This window comes from Peromyscus maniculatus, chromosome 17 (genome assembly GCF_049852395.1).
Source record: "Peromyscus maniculatus bairdii isolate BWxNUB_F1_BW_parent chromosome 17, HU_Pman_BW_mat_3.1, whole genome shotgun sequence".
Classification (NCBI taxonomy): Eukaryota; Metazoa; Chordata; class Mammalia; order Rodentia; family Cricetidae; genus Peromyscus; species Peromyscus maniculatus.
Window position 1 is genome coordinate 6988049 of NC_134868.1, and position 16314 is coordinate 7004362.

The window sequence follows — 16314 nt, forward strand, 5'->3', positions numbered from 1 at the left end:
TATTTGCACCACATTTGTGCAGGAGCACAGAAGTCAGAAGAAGGCATTGGATCCTCTCAAACTGGAATTGTAGACAGTTGTGAGCCACCATGTGAGTGCTAGGAATCAAACCCAGGTCCTCTGCAAGAGTACCAAATGCTCTTAACTTCTGAGACATCTCTCTAACTCTTTGAAGGCAATATTTGCTGTGTTATCAAAGAACCAAGTGGGATCAGCAATCCCATTTTGGGCCTATGGGTGGATAACATAGGAAAGTGGTCAGAGGAAGCCTCATTGAAGAGGTAGCATTTGAGCAAAGCTTGAAAGAGAAGTCAGTTATCCTTTTTAAAGACATGAAAAGCATTGTGGACAGAGAACCACCAGTGAAAAGGCCCCAAAGCTGAAGCACGCTGAGATGTAAAAACAAGCTAGATCAGTATGGCTTCATGTGGGTCTGAGTGGTGACCTAGAATCATCTCAGCATCGTTTTGGGTCTTAAAAGGGAAATGCCAAGGCTTTCCCTAAGGCCAGTAGACAGCTGAGAACTTCCTGGAGTGAGGCACTGGCCCATATCTTTCCTGAACGTTTCACATATCCAGTATCTGCATGCTTCCTTGGACATCTCAAGGCTAATCCATTTAAGACAGAACATCTCCTCTCTCTGCCAGAAAAGTTTTTCTCCCCGATCTTTGGATCTTGGGTAGTGACAGATCCAAAGTTGTGCTGGCCTGAAAGGTTACCTCTTTTACTCTCACACTTCAAAGTAGGACTTGTTAGCAAATCATTCTATCAGCTCTACCTAGAACTATGGCCATTGCTACCCCTGCAACGGTATCTTCCCTAGAATATTTATGGACTCCCACTTGGTCTCTTACACTTTATTCTTTCAAAAACTAAGACTCAAAAGTTATATTCTTTAAAAAAAAATTTTTTTAATTCATTTTACATACCAACCACAGATCCCCCTCTCTTCCCGTCTACTTCTCTCCCCCCCCCCCCCACCTACTCCTCCTCCCCTCCTCCAAAAGGGTAAGTTCTCCCATGGAGCAACAACAAAGCCTGGTACATTCAGTTGAGGCAAGACCCAGCCCCTCCTTCCTGCCTCTATGGTGAGCAAGGTGTCAGACCATAGGTAATGGGATCCAGAAATCCAGCTCATGCACCAGGGATAGATCCTGATCACACTGTCAGGGGGTCCCTCAAACAAACCAAGCTACACAACTGTCTCCCTTATGCAGAGGGTCAGGTCCAGTCCCATGTAGGTTCCACAGTTGTCCGTCTCAAGTTTATGAGTTCCTATGAGCTTGGTTCAGTTGTCTCTGTAGATTTTCCCATCATGATCTTGAAACCCCTTGCTCATGTAATCCCTCTTCCCTCTCTTCAGCTGGACTCCAGGAGCTTGGCCTGCTGCTTAATTGTGGATCTCTGCATCTGCTCCCATCAGTTACTGGATGAAGGCTCTATGATGACAGTTAGGGTATTCACCAGTCTGATTACCAGGGTAGGAAAGTTCAGGCACCCTCTCCACTATAGTCTAATCTGGAGTCATCCTTGTGGATTCCTGGGAATTTCCCTAGCACCAGATTTCTCACTTACCCCATAATGTCTCCCTCTATCAAGATAACTCTTTCATTGCTCTCCCACTCCATCCCTCCCCCAGCTCGGACCATCCCATTCCCTCATGTTCTCATCCCCCATTCTCTCCCCTCTATTGCCACATATCCCCAGTTTACTCATGGAGATGTCTGTTTCCCCATCCCAAGGTGATATGTACGCCCCTCTTAGAGTCCTCGTTTCCTATCAAAAGCTATATTCTTGGTAGGAAGGAAAGTCAGTGAGCATGAGTGTTAAGGGCATTGTGAAGTACATGCAAAATCATGAACCGTAAGCTGCCTGTGAGAAAGAAAATGATAGCCTGTTGGCCATGGTTGTTTACGGCAGTTGTTTCCCAGGTGTGCAGAGACAGGACAGAACACAGTGTGCACAGAAATGTAAACAGCAAATCACTCAGAACTGCCGTGCACCTCTAATGGTAACACTCACCTCTAGTGATGCTATTCACCTGTTATCATCTTACACTGGATCAGCGCTCACTGTGTGCCCGTCACTCAGCTAAGTGCTGCCTGCAGCTGCTCATCCAAGAGTCTTAGAAAACAGGCAGAAGGGAACCTCTCACATATAGGAGAGCTTTGGGGAGGGGCTGGGCATGGACAATGGGACTCTAGGACCCAGTTCTTCATGCTGTATGCTAATCTGTGGCTGCTACTAGCCATCTTCTGATACACATGTCCTCACAAATGCTTATCAGGTTCCTGATGATGGATCAGTAATGGATCAAGGACTTGGAGTATTTCAGTAAGCAAAACACAACTAAAGAATAAGCAAGAGGCTTGAGGGGCTTGAATCTCCATAGATTCAAAATTCTCAGAAAAGGTAGACTATGACTCTAAAGGAGGAGTTATTGTCCGCTTGTGTTGGACCTTGTATATCATGCTCTGGGATAAGAACTTTTGTCTCGAGAAAGAGTTTTGTAAAGTGGGCATGTTATTACATTTCTGGTGGGGGTAGAGAGGCTAGGAGAGAACACTGAAAACTCATGGAAAAGGTTTTCCACTTGTATAGAGAGGGCATTAGAGGAGACTCAGTTCACTATTGGCACCTGCAGGTCTTGAGCAAATAACAGAAACCTAGCAGAAATACGAAGTCAGTCACAGAAGGAGGTCGAAACATGCTCAGAGAGTATCATTGTGAACCCAATGATAGGAACACCATCCTTACAGCTCTTTAAGTTTTGAACAAATTTGAAAATAAGGTTGTCAGACAAAATATAGAATGCCTAGTTAATCTCGAGTTTAAGATAGAGAGTGATTTTTTTTAAAATAGTTTAAATATGTTCTTGCACTATTTGGTAAAGATGTATACACGAATCACTATTTTGTACTTACCTGAAAGTTAGACACCTGGGCATTTTATTACTTTGATTTGGAAAAAATCTAGCAACCTGTTAAGAATAAAAGGTTCTGGGAAGGCGTAGTGATCACACTCCATGATCTGATTTGGATTGTTGAGAGTTGCCATGGTTACTTGGCTGTGGGAAATAAAGCCTTTACTTAAGCGTTTCCTAGAGTACAGGAGTGGGGACACTTAAGTAATTGGTAGAGATCCTACTTTTATGAGATTGCAAAGACAAGCAGGAATGAGACTGGAATACACAAAAGGGAGACATCTTACCACTGAAAACATCTACTCTTCCACAGACTACAGGGACACAGTTTCGTGTATATAGGGGAAAGAATGGGGTGTTACCTCCCTTGAGGGCTCATCCTGTCTGCTTTATCAAGTATGAACAAAGCAGGACTGCTTTGTTTTTCTCTTCATACACAGTGGCTCCTGTGTTCTGGGTCCTGTTTTTATTGGGGCTGTAAAAGCATTACAGAAACCCCAACAGTAAACAGGGCTGAGAATGTGAGGTCATAGTAACATGACCTCACAGAGTTCAAATCCTTGGAAGGCTGGGCAGTTGAGCAGAACTGGGTTCGAGTGAAGGAAGAGAAGGAGGAGGAGCTTCAGTAAGAAGGATGGCCCAGACACGCCTTAGCCGTTGTCATGGGGATTACATTGTGCGTACTTCATTGCTGGTGAGTTTGTATTGTCATCACATTGTGAGGATTCGGTTTAAAAACAAACATTTTCTCTTTGGTTCACGTAATCTCATAAGCTGTGAAAAAAAAAAAAGGACAGATTGAAGACATCTAGGAAAGAAGGAGTTTATTGTCACTTTGCTTCTCATTTTCTCCATTTACTGAAAATTATTTATTTATTGTTTTAAAAGAAGACCCAGAAAAGTCAGATGTACAAAGATTTTACAGTCACATTCCCCCCACACACACCATGAGGAAGTTAGAGTGAAGTCAGCTTGGTTGGGCAAGAGAATAGAAGGAAGAAGCAGATGGATGACATGAGGACTGTGAGAAAAATAACCAGGAGCTTTATTAGTATTGTTTTCAAATTTATAATTACATTTGAACAAAATCGGTCTGAGTGTATCAAGTTATTAGACCCCATTTCTTGCATGAAGTGATTAATAAAAAAAGCTATGAGCATTCTGAGAAAAGGACAGTAATTAGTGGTGTACTGATAAAGAAAGTTCGTTCTTTGGCATTGGTTTCTACTACATTGTAGCTATTATGTAGAGAAAGAAAACTTGTGGAAACATAACTCCAGGAAGAAAGCGCAAGTGAATGTGTTTGTGCTTGTGTGTGTGTGAGTGTGCATGTGTATGCACACTTATATGTGCATACATATATGTGTATGTATATATGTGTGTGTGTGTTAGTATTTATGTATGTATATGTATAAACTTATTTGATTGTAACCAACCTTATTCTTGTGATATTTTACGTTCTACTACTGATGTGGTAAAAACTATGACTTTCCTTTAATATGAAATTTCTATGAGTTTATTTATATAGGTATGCTCTAGTTAAATAGGAAGTTTTCACACAATGATTGGCAGTTTTAACTTTCTAAGTAGGTTCAGAATGAAATCAATGAAATAGTATATTCATTTTATGATGAGATCATCCTAGGGAAGCAGTTAGTTATTATCGTAGGTATTTTCTGTTGGAAATGGAAGGGGGCTTATTGTTTAAGGAAGGTTACCGTGGATCCTTGTTTGTCTGGGTCCATTTCTCTTTAGCTCATTGTTTGCCGTTGACAGTGGTTTGTGATTTGACTTGAAGGTGAGAATGATTACTATGGGTTTGGTCCTCCTCCGTTTTTTGTGCTCTGAGCTTGCCCTGTGGTCTCCACAGGGAACAAGTCAGTTGACCTGTGCACTGAGTCAAATTTCCACAGAGGTGGGTGTAAAAGGCAGTCTGACATAATAGCCCGTTCCTTTGCTCTCCACTCTTAGATCTGGGTCCTGTTGATCGTGGGCTGGGGAGGAGCTGCTGTTTAAGGGAGACAGTCAACCAATGACTGGACGGTTGTTAAATTAAAATTTTTATTAAAAGTCGATGTTTTGGTAAATGAAATTCATCCAGGATTGGTGGCACATGCCTTTACTAATCCCAGCACTCAGGAGACAGAGACAGGAGGATCTCTGTGCGTTTCAGTCCAGTGTGGCTTATATAGTATGTTCTTGGCCAGCCAGGACTACATAATAGAACCATGACTCAAAAATAGAGTAAATAAATAAAATATTAAAGATAAAATATTGAAATAATTTGGAAACCCGTCTCTCACTGGCATTTTAGCAGTTTCCTGGTACTTAACTTCATTTCTGAGGAAGGTGGTAACATTAATACAAGGGGTTTTTCTAATATTATGTGATGAGACTTGTTTACAAATACTTTATAAGAAAACAAAACATAGCAATAGAAAAATCACACATGGTTAAAAGATCCACCTAGAGGTATATGACAGAAAAGAGAAGTATAGGATTGAATTTAATGTATGAGTACAAAAGCGTATTGGGATAAGTTTTATATTACAACTGACTTTTAAGAAATTATGTTTTTTCTTATTCATATATATATATATATATATATATAAAGCATATCCACAATTATTTAAAAGGAATGTTAAAAGATACATTTTTGTACTTAAGTATCTGTGTGAAGACAGATTTTCTCAAAATACTTCAATCAAAACAATAAATTAAGAGATTTAATCAACAGGTGGTTCTGATAATCCTGTTTTCCTCTAAGAGCTAGCCAGCAATCTTTAAAAAGTAAATGTAAATCACTTAATTTTTTATTATTGGAGAACCTGTTTTTTAGCCAAAAAAAAAGTGTATTAAGTATATTACACAAAGTGAATTATTTCTGAAAATATTAAATGCTTTACATTTTGTTTTATTTACCAGTAAGGTACATATCAATAGATAAAATTGACATTAAAAAGAACCTTATTTGGGTTTTCAACACTTAAAAATAATAAGGTCCTGAAATCAGAATTATTTGTTTAGGTCTTAGGCCCGTGATTTTCAACCTGTAGGTTCCGACCCTTTGGGGTGTCATGTGACCCTTCCACAGGGGTCACTTAAGACCATTGGGAAAACACAGATATTTACATGACAATTCATAGCAGTAGCAAAATTACAGTTAGGAAGTAATAACAAAACAATTTTGCAGTTGGGGGTCACCAAATTAGGAAGGTTGAGAACCACTGGCTGAGACAGTTATTTTTATAGTCCTTAGAAATAGAGTACCTGAATATTTGTTGTGAAATATTTAAATAGAAAACAGTCTTGTTTAAGATAATTTTATATAGTTGATGTTACATTGTTGCAATATCTTCTTCATCCATTATTTCTCTTTTGCTGTACAAGAAAAATTGTCTGTTTTCTTTTCTCTTTTCTTCTTTTAAGTGGTGGCCATAGCCATGCAGAGGTGAAAACACGACCAGATGCTCATTCTGAAATGGGGAGCACTGAAATTCTGGAAAAAGAGACCACAGAAAGTCTCAGTAACGGCACGAACAGCAACGTGGAAGCAGCTAAACGCTTGGCCAAACGCTTGTATCATCTAGACAGATTCAAAAGATCAGACGTTGCAAAACACCTAGGCAAAAAGTACGTTCTTAAGGCTGTTACCTGTCTGAACTTGTTTTTTTCTGTTTCTTTTCTTTTGAATAGTTGTCATTTCAATAAACAACTCTACTCTGTTTCCTTACAGCAATGACTTTAGTAAACTAGTTGCGGAAGAGTATCTGAAGTTTTTTGATTTCACAGGGATGACGCTGGATCAGTCTCTCAGGTATGATGAAACATCACTTCTGTTCTTCATCACCTCTAAGTCACGACTTCTTAGCAGAGGGAGTCATGTGCTCTGGTTAGGGTCTGCTTCCTGTTTTCACCCTGATTCCATTTGCTTGTGGGTTTATATGAGAGTCTGGATCCTAAACAGAGAATATAAAAGAAATAAACATGAACTGACATTCTGCATATAATAATAAACTTGAGTCCATATAGCATAGGACAGTATGACCTGAAATCAAATCTGGGAAAAATGTCTCTTTTGAGGGTTTAATTTTTCTATTGCAGTTAAAATATGCAATTAAATTTCTTATCAACCACTTTCAGGACACTGTCACTGGCATTAATACATTCATAGAGCTGAACAGCTGCCAGTCGCTAATTTCTTTTGCTTTGCTCCTCTGGGAGCTAAAACTACCTGATACGTAACTCTCCTTTTCCCTAGAAACCACTCTTTTCTCTTTGTTGACTACTTCGTATACCTGGCATCAGACAATATTTGGAGGGTTTTTTTTTTGGCTTGTTAGGTATAATGGTCTCAAGGTTTTTGTATGTTGTAATTTATCACAAGATTTTTTTAACCTTCTTAAACCGAGTAATACCCCACTGTATAGCCATCCACTGTTTTCCTGCTCACTCATCCATCAGTGGTTACTTGTACTCCATCCACAGTTCATCTGTTGTGAATACTTCTGCAGTCCACACAGGCACACACATGTCTCCTTGAGACCCTACTTTCAATTCTGTTGAATAAGAAGTTTGGGGTCCGGCACTTAAAAAGAATACTGACTGTGAAATTAGAGGTTTTTGTCCCTTAAGTATTTCCTTAAAATAGCAAGTACAAAATCTTTTTCAATTATACGTTGTTATTAACTCTTGAATGAAATAAAAATAGCTCAACCAATAAAGTCTTCAGGACGTTATCCGTGAAATGGATTGTAATGTCTACTATCTGATGAGTTTTTTTTTTTAAGTGAAAACATACCAGTATTCATTTTTCACATTTGAGCTGATGAACATAAAATCTAGTGAGCATTTAATCTTACGAACTACTTTGAAAAACATGTGAATCTCAGAGAGTTCTGATCATCCAGTACCATCCCTTTGTTTTGCAGGTCAGACAACAGAAGCCTGGGAGGTGAGGTGGGGGTGGTTCTAGTCCAGTAGCTCCTGGCTGCTTGCAGGCTGTTAGCTAATGAATACATCCAAGAGTAAAGGAATGAATTGTACCTGTGCTTTGTGCTCTTACGTGTTTATTTCAAAAGTTAAAAGTAGTGGTTGGTATGCTTTAGGATCATGAAGTACAAATCTCTGGTAAGAAAGGAGGCTGAAGTCTCATGAAGATCAGGTTCATTACACATACTTTATGGTAGCAAGACTTCTTAGAAAAGTTTGAATGGTTTTTATATGTAATATAGTGCTTGATATAAGGAACAACTCAAGGTTATATTTCCTAATTTCTGCCTCATGTATCAATGATGATGTGAAAAGAGGCAAAATAAATTAACCCAAATCTGCTGTGTGCAAAGCAGTGCACCTGACATTTTAGTAACAGGTGGAGATCACATGACTAAGGAACCCTGATATGTAGGTTTTAACACATAGCTGGTATGATTGTACAAGTGAGTCATAAGTGTTTTTTCTTCTTTTTAAACCTACCATTTGACAATTACAATTGGAAATCACCCGCCTTTCTCAGGTTTTCTTAATATATTGGCCTTTCTGTTCTTACCATGACATATTTTAATAGAAATTTATATTCCTTTCCTTTTTCCTTTCCTTTTTCCTTTCCTTTCCTTTCCTTTCCTTTCCTTTCCTTTCCTTTCCTTTCCTTTCCTTTCCTTTCCTTTCCTTTCCTTTCCTTTCCTTTCCTTTCCTTTCCTTTCCTTTCCTTTCCTTTCCTTTCCTTTCCTTTCCTTTCCTTTCCTTTCCTTTCCTTTCCTTTCCTTTCCTTTCCTTTCCTTTCCTTTCCTTTCCTTTCCTTTCCTCTCCTCTCCCTTCCCTTCCCCTCTCCCTCCCCCTCTTTTCCCTCTTCCTCTTTTCCCTTTCCCCTTTTTCTTCCCTTTTCCCTTTTCTTCCCCTTTCCCTTTTTTCCCGTTTCCCTTTCCTTTCCTTTCCTTTTCATTTCTTTTCTTTTCGTGTGTGTGTGTGTGTGTGTGTGTGTGTGTGTGTGTATGTGTGTGTGTGTGTGTGTGCGCGCGCACGCGCTCACATGCATAGATGTGTAAAATGTTGGGGGAGTGCAGACATCCATGTGGTACAACAAATGTGAAAATCAGAGGACAACTTTTACAGTCAGTCCTGGCCCTCCTTGTTTTTGAGGCAGGCCTCTCTTGGTTTCTGCGGCTACCCTGAGTTCTCTAGGTTAGCTGGCCTGTGAACGAACCACTGGGCCATTCTCGTGTCTTCAACTCTCATCTCTGTAGGAATTCTGAGATTATAGGTGCGTGCTACCAAATCTCCCTTTCTGCATTAAATACGGATTCCGGTCCTCAGGCTGTGTGGCAGGCTCTTACTGCTGAGACATTTGTCCTGCCCACATTTTGTAGAATTTAAATAACTGTTTGTTTATATTGAGTAACCACCATCTAGTGAATATTTTAGGAAGTATGGAGAGAGGATTGTAGGATGCTTTTGTCTAATTATTCCCTTGCTTTTCTCTTAATTGTCAAATATTTAAAAAATGTAAACTTAAACATTTCTCTCCTTTATTATTCTTTCTCAGGTATTTCTTTAAAGCATTTTCTCTTGTGGGAGAAACGCAGGAGCGTGAGAGAGTCTTAATACATTTCTCCAATAGATATTTTTATTGTAATCCAGACACTATCACCTCACAAGGTAATTGAATGAGAAGCTTGAAATTTTTTATGACTGTGGTTATTTTCCTTATTATAAAAGTTACATTTATTGTAAAAAAAAATATGAGATTATATTTAATTTTTCTCTTTCTAGTTTATTTAAATCCAAGTTGGAATCATTAGTTTCATTTGCCATTCTTTACCTTTCATTTTAGTTTTTCATATTGTCTTTTTAAGGAATGTTTAATAACATATTTTTTGTTCTTTTAATTATTTTTGTTCTATTTAAAAATTCATAGTATGGCAGTGTACTTTATTTATATTGTCTTTCTATGCCACTCCAGAATTTAATGTACAAAGTAGTTTGTAATACATTATTGGTTTTCTCACTTCTTATAGTCATACATAGGCAGTTTCCCTGACCCAGCCGCCTGCTCCCAGTTTAACTGGCAGCTGCTTCCCAAATAACTGACTTAATATAAATTAAGTCAATAGCTCAAGCTTGTTACTAGCTAACTCTTATGCTTTAAATTAACCCATATTTCTTATCTATGCCTTGCCACATGGTTCATGGCTTGTTACTACATTTTTTACATGGCTGGCATCTCCTCTGACTCTGTCCTTCTTCCCATCATTCTCTTAGTTTGGTTAGCCTGCCTATAATTCCTGCTTGGGTCCTAGACAGTCAGCTCTTTATTAACTGATGAGAGTAATACATATTTACAGTGTATAGAAGGATTATTTCATAGCAGTCCTAACCTAATCACTATACTTTCTGAAATCCATGTGTGTTTAGCTTAGTAATTTCTTTTGCATATTTATGTATCTCTATAGAAGCTTTATTGAATCTATGATGCTTTTGTTTGATATTAATTAAAGTCTTTAAAGCTATCTTTCACTTATGGCTTTAGTGAATTATGAGTTTGTTTGTGGTACTGTTTTTACAGAGTAAAGTAATATTTAACTATTTAACTATTGGTCTACCCAGAAGGAGAGTCTTTTTCCATTTAAAGTATGGTAGCAATGCACAATTTCAAGTTTTAAGCATATTCACTTTTAAATGTGAAAGTTTCTCACAAGTTTATTAATTCTGGAATAAATTACTAGGACTAGATGGACAAGGAACAGTAATTCTCTCTGAATAGAGACTCATAGTAACCAAAGTCCTTGCTCCGCCCACCCTGTCAGGCCTTAGCTATCAGTTCAGTATTTGATCATCAATATCACATATGCTTGTGTGTGAACTGGTACTATTTGGACCGGTTATTTATCAGTTCTATCACTGGTCCGCACCAACTGGAGAACCCAAGAGGTGGGGGAGAGTTGTTCCCATTATACCTGAAAGTCTAAGAGGATGTCAGCGTGCTTGAGAGTACAGCAGGGCCTGTGGGAGTGGGTACATGCGTTCCTGAGGAGCGTGTTGGAGTGTCCGCTGCTGACTTTTACAGTAATTCCTGGAACTGCTTTTGGACCCGAGAATCAGCAAATGGAATGAGAATAAATATACATTACATAAGAGAAACCACCAACTAAAATAAAAGATGTGCTTTTAAAAACAAACTTCTTTCCTGTGCATTTGGCATATCTCTAAAACTATTATCATCTGTTATACTTGGGTTAAAAGTTAGTAAAGAGAAAAGCTAACCTGATATTTGAAGGTAAGATGTTTAGCTCTATGTACTTTTTATATTACTTTATAAAGTAAGATGAAAGTGATATTCCCATTTAAGTTGGGAATGTTATTTCAGTCTTTGACTGCATTTTTCTGAATATTTAATTCTTTAATCCTCCCAGATTATTTCAGTGTTTTAGTTTTGGCTTTATCTATAACGTCCTAGAAGAACAACACAATCTAAATATGGTTTTGTTGCAAAGTATGTGTATTACTATCTGTATACTTTAAGTATTAGATGATTTATTTTCACATTGATACCACATGCTGCAGAAAATTGAGAAAATAAAAATAAAAAGAAATGTTTTGTGATCCAGCGATATCTTTGTATTTTGATGTATTCTTCTAGAAATATTTGCATTCCATAGAATCACATTGAACATAATGTGTTTCCCATATAACTGATTATCAAGTATCATTTCACTCCAGCCTCTGTCTCTGCACAGCGTTCCCAATACACTCAACATCACAAACGCCTGTTTCCGGAGGGTGACGTTTGTCTCCCCTTGTCAGCAGCGTCTGTCCCTGTGTTCTTGTGTCCGTGTGGATCCTTAGTTGTTTCCTTAGTGTCAGGCCGCAGAAGAGTTGCCGTGCTAAGCGACACTGCTCGAGGCTGTGCCCATGCAATGCCAAATCGCCCTTCAGAGAGGAGGTCCCAGTTTATCCATCGTTAGAGGAATTCAGCTGTCCTCGGAAGTCCTTACCATTTGTCTTGTCCATGGTCGGCCTTCCAAATCACGTTAGTTGTGTCCAGCACAGCTCGGTATGCGCTCCGTTAACCGTGGCCCCTGTTTTTGCAGATGGAGTCCACTGCCTCACCTGCGCCATGATGCTCCTCAACACAGACCTGCATGGCCACGTAAGTGTGGGTTTGTGATGCCGCCTCCTGGAGTCTGCAACGTTACAAGCTTGTCTTTGCTTTTGTGTTCATACGTAGTTTTCTCTGCCCTTCTTGCCTTTTCTGTAGAGCATGCCCATAACGTGTAGATAAATACAAATTTTCCACCGGGCGGTGGTGGCGCATGCCTTTAATCCCAGCACTCGGGAGGCAGAGGCAGGCGGATCTCTGTGAGTTCGAGGCCAGCCTGGGCTACCAAGTGAGTTCCAGGAAAGGCGCAAAGCTACACAGAAGAACCCTAAAAAAAAAAAAAATACGAATTTTCCAAAGAAAGAAATATCCCTTTCATTCCACATGCTAGCACAAAGAGTAATTTTAAAAAGAAGCTGTATTTTGTAGGTCCCTGGTTTGGTTTCAGTGTGTGTATTCTGTATCATCTTTCTCCACCAGATGGCAGGCAGAGGCTTTACTTGTTTTGGGTTTTGTTTTGTTGTCTTTTGGCTAGGTAGTCTAGTGGTTGATGTACAATGTTGGAAAGATAATATAAGTTAACTGAAATTGCCACTTTTAAGTTTTAATAGGTATATCAGTTCAGTCTTCTGAATTCTTCAACTCACTTGCTTTGTTAACTAGCTAAAATATCAAAATAAAACCTACTGCAAAAAAACAATGTATATCATTTTCTGTTTAAAATAAAAGATATATATCATAAATTTATAATGATAAACTATTACCTGTAATAGAAACAATATTTTTTATCACTTAGTTTTCAAGTTCACATTTGGGAAATGAGAGTATTTTATGAAAATCTAAACTAATCTATATTTATTTAGAACAAAGTTCTAGGTCCATGTATTTTGAAGGAAAAATTCAAGTTTCTGTGTAATTGAATATATCAACCCTTGACTTAATATATTTTACCTAGTAATTTTAGAGGCTATGTGAAAACTACTAGTTAGCAGCTATCTGTTCCATTATCCTAAACAATTACACTGTTCTCTTGATACCATAGAGCTCCTTCTAAAGCAGTTAGTGTTGAGCTCTGTGGGACCTTTAAGTTGTACTAGCTGTTATCAGAGGACTAGGGTGGAGAAAGGGTTCCCCCAGCAGCGAAGTCTGGGGATATTGAGTACTAGATCATAATGTTAATACCATGGTAACATATCTGAAAGTACTCACAAGTTCATTTTCTTTTGCATATTTTAAAGGATTATGTAGAGTAATTTGGTGGATTGGAGACATGTAGCAGAAGTCCAGAAATGAAAGTATTGTAGTTCCCTAAGTGAGAACCTTTAAGGGTTGGACTTAAGCTGTGGACTGTCCGCTCCCTTCCTATAGTCAGACAAGAGGTGCTTTGACAACATGGTTCTTTGAATTATGATGACAGGTACCTCCTGCCCCTCTTTCCTTTTAATCCATACTTTCATTACCTAACTTTTTGGTCAAAAAGGATCATTTTGAGTATAGATGTGCCCATATCACATTGACCTATCCAGTGATTCCTAGTATAAAGAAGCCTCTTCACATTGGATGTTTTTTAAGTCCCATTAACATAAAATAGTTCTGTATTTATCATCTTTTGATTGAGAAATATTTGATAGTGGAAAAATGTACTAACATTTCATTCTTGTTGAAAAATGTTGAGGTTCTTATATAATGTCTGTAAAAGTTGTAGGATTTGGAAGACTTTTTTCTATTAAATCCTGGATTGCTTTTTAAAAAAAGAGCTCATAATGCTTTAATAATACTTTGAAGTTAGCATACCTCTTACTGCTCAAAATAATTTGAAATAAAGCAGCAAGAATGGACGTGACATCTAATTTGTATTCAGCTAACCTGCTGTGGTTGAATGTAGACACACTGTAGATCTCCTGGTGTCTAACCAAAGCTGCAGAATCACAAGGGCAGGGCCATCTGTCCTAATGCCAGCTTCGGACCTCTCGAGGGGATCCGATAAAGCATCCTGCACTGGGCACAGTGGCATACTCTTAGAATCCCAGAAGTTGGGAAACTAAGGTGGGAGTATGGAGAGTTTGAGGCCAGCCAGGCTCCACAGAGGTACACTGCTAAACAACAAAAAAGTGAACAAACAAATCATTACATTTCCTTTGACATCGGAATGCAAGAATATTCTAGTGTTGCCTTTAGTTGTGCCGAATGTAGACAATTAGCAGTTGCCTAAAGTAGCATGTTACTGATATAAAAGGGAAAACTGTAATTACAGTAAATCTCTCTGGATCAGTATCTGGATTGTATTTTTGGTGTTTAGTTCTCAGCCTTGGTTGAGTGTGTCAAAGTATATGCTATGTCCTTAGGGTTGTCTAGAGTTTAGGTTTTGTGTGATGATTTTCTTTGTTATACAATGCATACCATTATAAATGTGTGGGATCTATAGTTGCTATCATAAGTGCTAACCATATGAAAATGTGTTTTTCCTATCTTTCCCTCTGGATTCATTTTAAAAATAAACTTTCCTTCTAGGTGGTAAGTGTTTGTTCATAATTCTGGATGTAGATTCTCTTGCATCATAATTGCCTGTTCTATTCTAGTATGTGTGTGACTGGTTAGCATGGCCATTCTGAGGCTGAATCATTCAGAAGATGAGTGAATTCTTTCTAGTGTATGCTACTTCCCTTTGCCTTACTGCTGTCCTGCATAGGCCACCACCATTGACTACCTGGTCCAGTGCCAGAAAAACCCTTTGGGGTAAACTAATACGCCATTTCCCTTCTCTACCATTGCGCCCTAACAGCAGCACAGCAGCATGACTAAGAAGTACTAAATCCAGCTTGTCCTCATGCTTTCTACAGGGAAGGGCTAACTTGGGGGTTAATTGATTTGGGCTATTTTGTTTTGCTTTGCTTTGTTTTGTGATTCTTCTTTAAGTAATGATGCTCTGTAAATGCATTGGTATGGGCCTTGTTTATCCTGCTATTTTCACTAACTAAGATGACGGAATGAGTACTAATATAATAACCTCTAGTAGGTAGCGCCACATTACATGTTGCACTGCTTTTCTATCTTTGTCTGATGTATGTATCCTTATTTACCAGATCCCAATAGTGCCCTATACTGTTTCAGGTTCTGTACCGTTTGGGCAAGCATGTGTTCCATCAGTCAGAGCTCCTCTATCATGGGTGACTAGGCTGGTTACCATTAATCAGATTTAACTGAAGGCATGTTTAGCAGGTAAATGAGAAGATGATGTAGAAACACATCAAGGTTTTAAAAAATTCACATTGCATTATAGTTAAGCTTCATTAAATAGGCCGGGGGAAATATGAAGTATATACTGGTTCTTTCCAGAAAAATTCATTGTTGCTCTTTACTACCTAGTTTAAAATGAAAAGGAATGGTTTATCATTATCTTAGCACCAGTATCTTGTTTATACTTATCTTTGAGTACTCTTGTAGAGTACTTCTTTGATAGTACTTTGATATCTTTGATAGATACAAAGATACTACTTTGAAGTTTTGATCACATGACTAACTTGCTCAGTAATCCATTTTATTTTTTTCAGTGTTTCATTATTACAAAATGTACATGGAATTAAATGTCTATAAATAAAAACTTTTAAATCACAGTTTTAAGCACTAAGCATCCCAAAATTGCTTGGAATATGGAAGTAGGATTGACATTTGTGTTTCCATTTTTGTTTCATTGCAAAATATTATAAATAGAAGATTTGACATATGAGAATAAATTTGATCATTTCTGTTTGGACTAGGCTTCAGGTAAATTCCAGTGGCTAAAACTAACTAGTTCTCATGTGTTTGGTACATAGTAAGGATTCATCTCCCCTTCCCCAAGATTGTTGCCTGGTCCGAAGCCAGGTGGCAGGGGCGGAAGAGTAGGTAGGACTGGGATTCTCAGGGTGCTGCTGGGTTGGGAGCGGGGCCAGGAACTGACTCCTAATGAAGAGTGAGCTAATGTGAACACTGTTGACCAAACCCACAAATCCATAGCTAGGAAATCTCGAGAAATATGCAACCAGTATCAGGCTAAAAACTCAAAACATGATTAGAGGCTGTGTCAAGGAAGTTACTGATAGATAAGTTTGTGACAGAATTTACTGTTTAACATTGGTTTTTGAGATTTCCAGCAGCAGCTTTTCCCAACATTGCTCTGTGCTCTTCAGTGTTGGTAGGATCCCCTCACCAGGTATTGTGGATAGAAGAGGTAGAGTACTGCTCCTAAGGGGAGTTTCTACTGTCTTCACTGGTTCCCATACAGATCTCTTGTCCTTGGGGCACTGAGTATCATCTT

At 38.5% G+C, this 16314-nt stretch overlaps 1 protein-coding gene across 10 annotated transcripts in view; it reads left to right on the forward strand.

Annotated features, from left to right (window-relative positions):
• The window catches only part of Psd3 (pleckstrin and Sec7 domain containing 3), a 539468-nt gene that overhangs the window by 311179 nt on the left and 211975 nt on the right, over positions 1-16314 (forward strand). For 8 of the 10 annotated variants that reach the window (XM_076553255.1, XM_076553257.1, XM_076553256.1 and 5 more), the window contains 4 exons: positions 6353-6556; positions 6660-6740; positions 9465-9577; positions 12010-12068. In XM_076553255.1, the coding sequence (XP_076409370.1) occupies positions 6353-6556; positions 6660-6740; positions 9465-9577; positions 12010-12068 (457 nt within the window). Of the gene's footprint in view, positions 1-902; positions 3618-6352; positions 6557-6659; positions 6741-9464; positions 9578-12009; positions 12110-16314 lie in introns of those variants that run through there. The other 2 variants (XM_042262564.2, XM_076553263.1) reach the window with 2 other exon arrangements.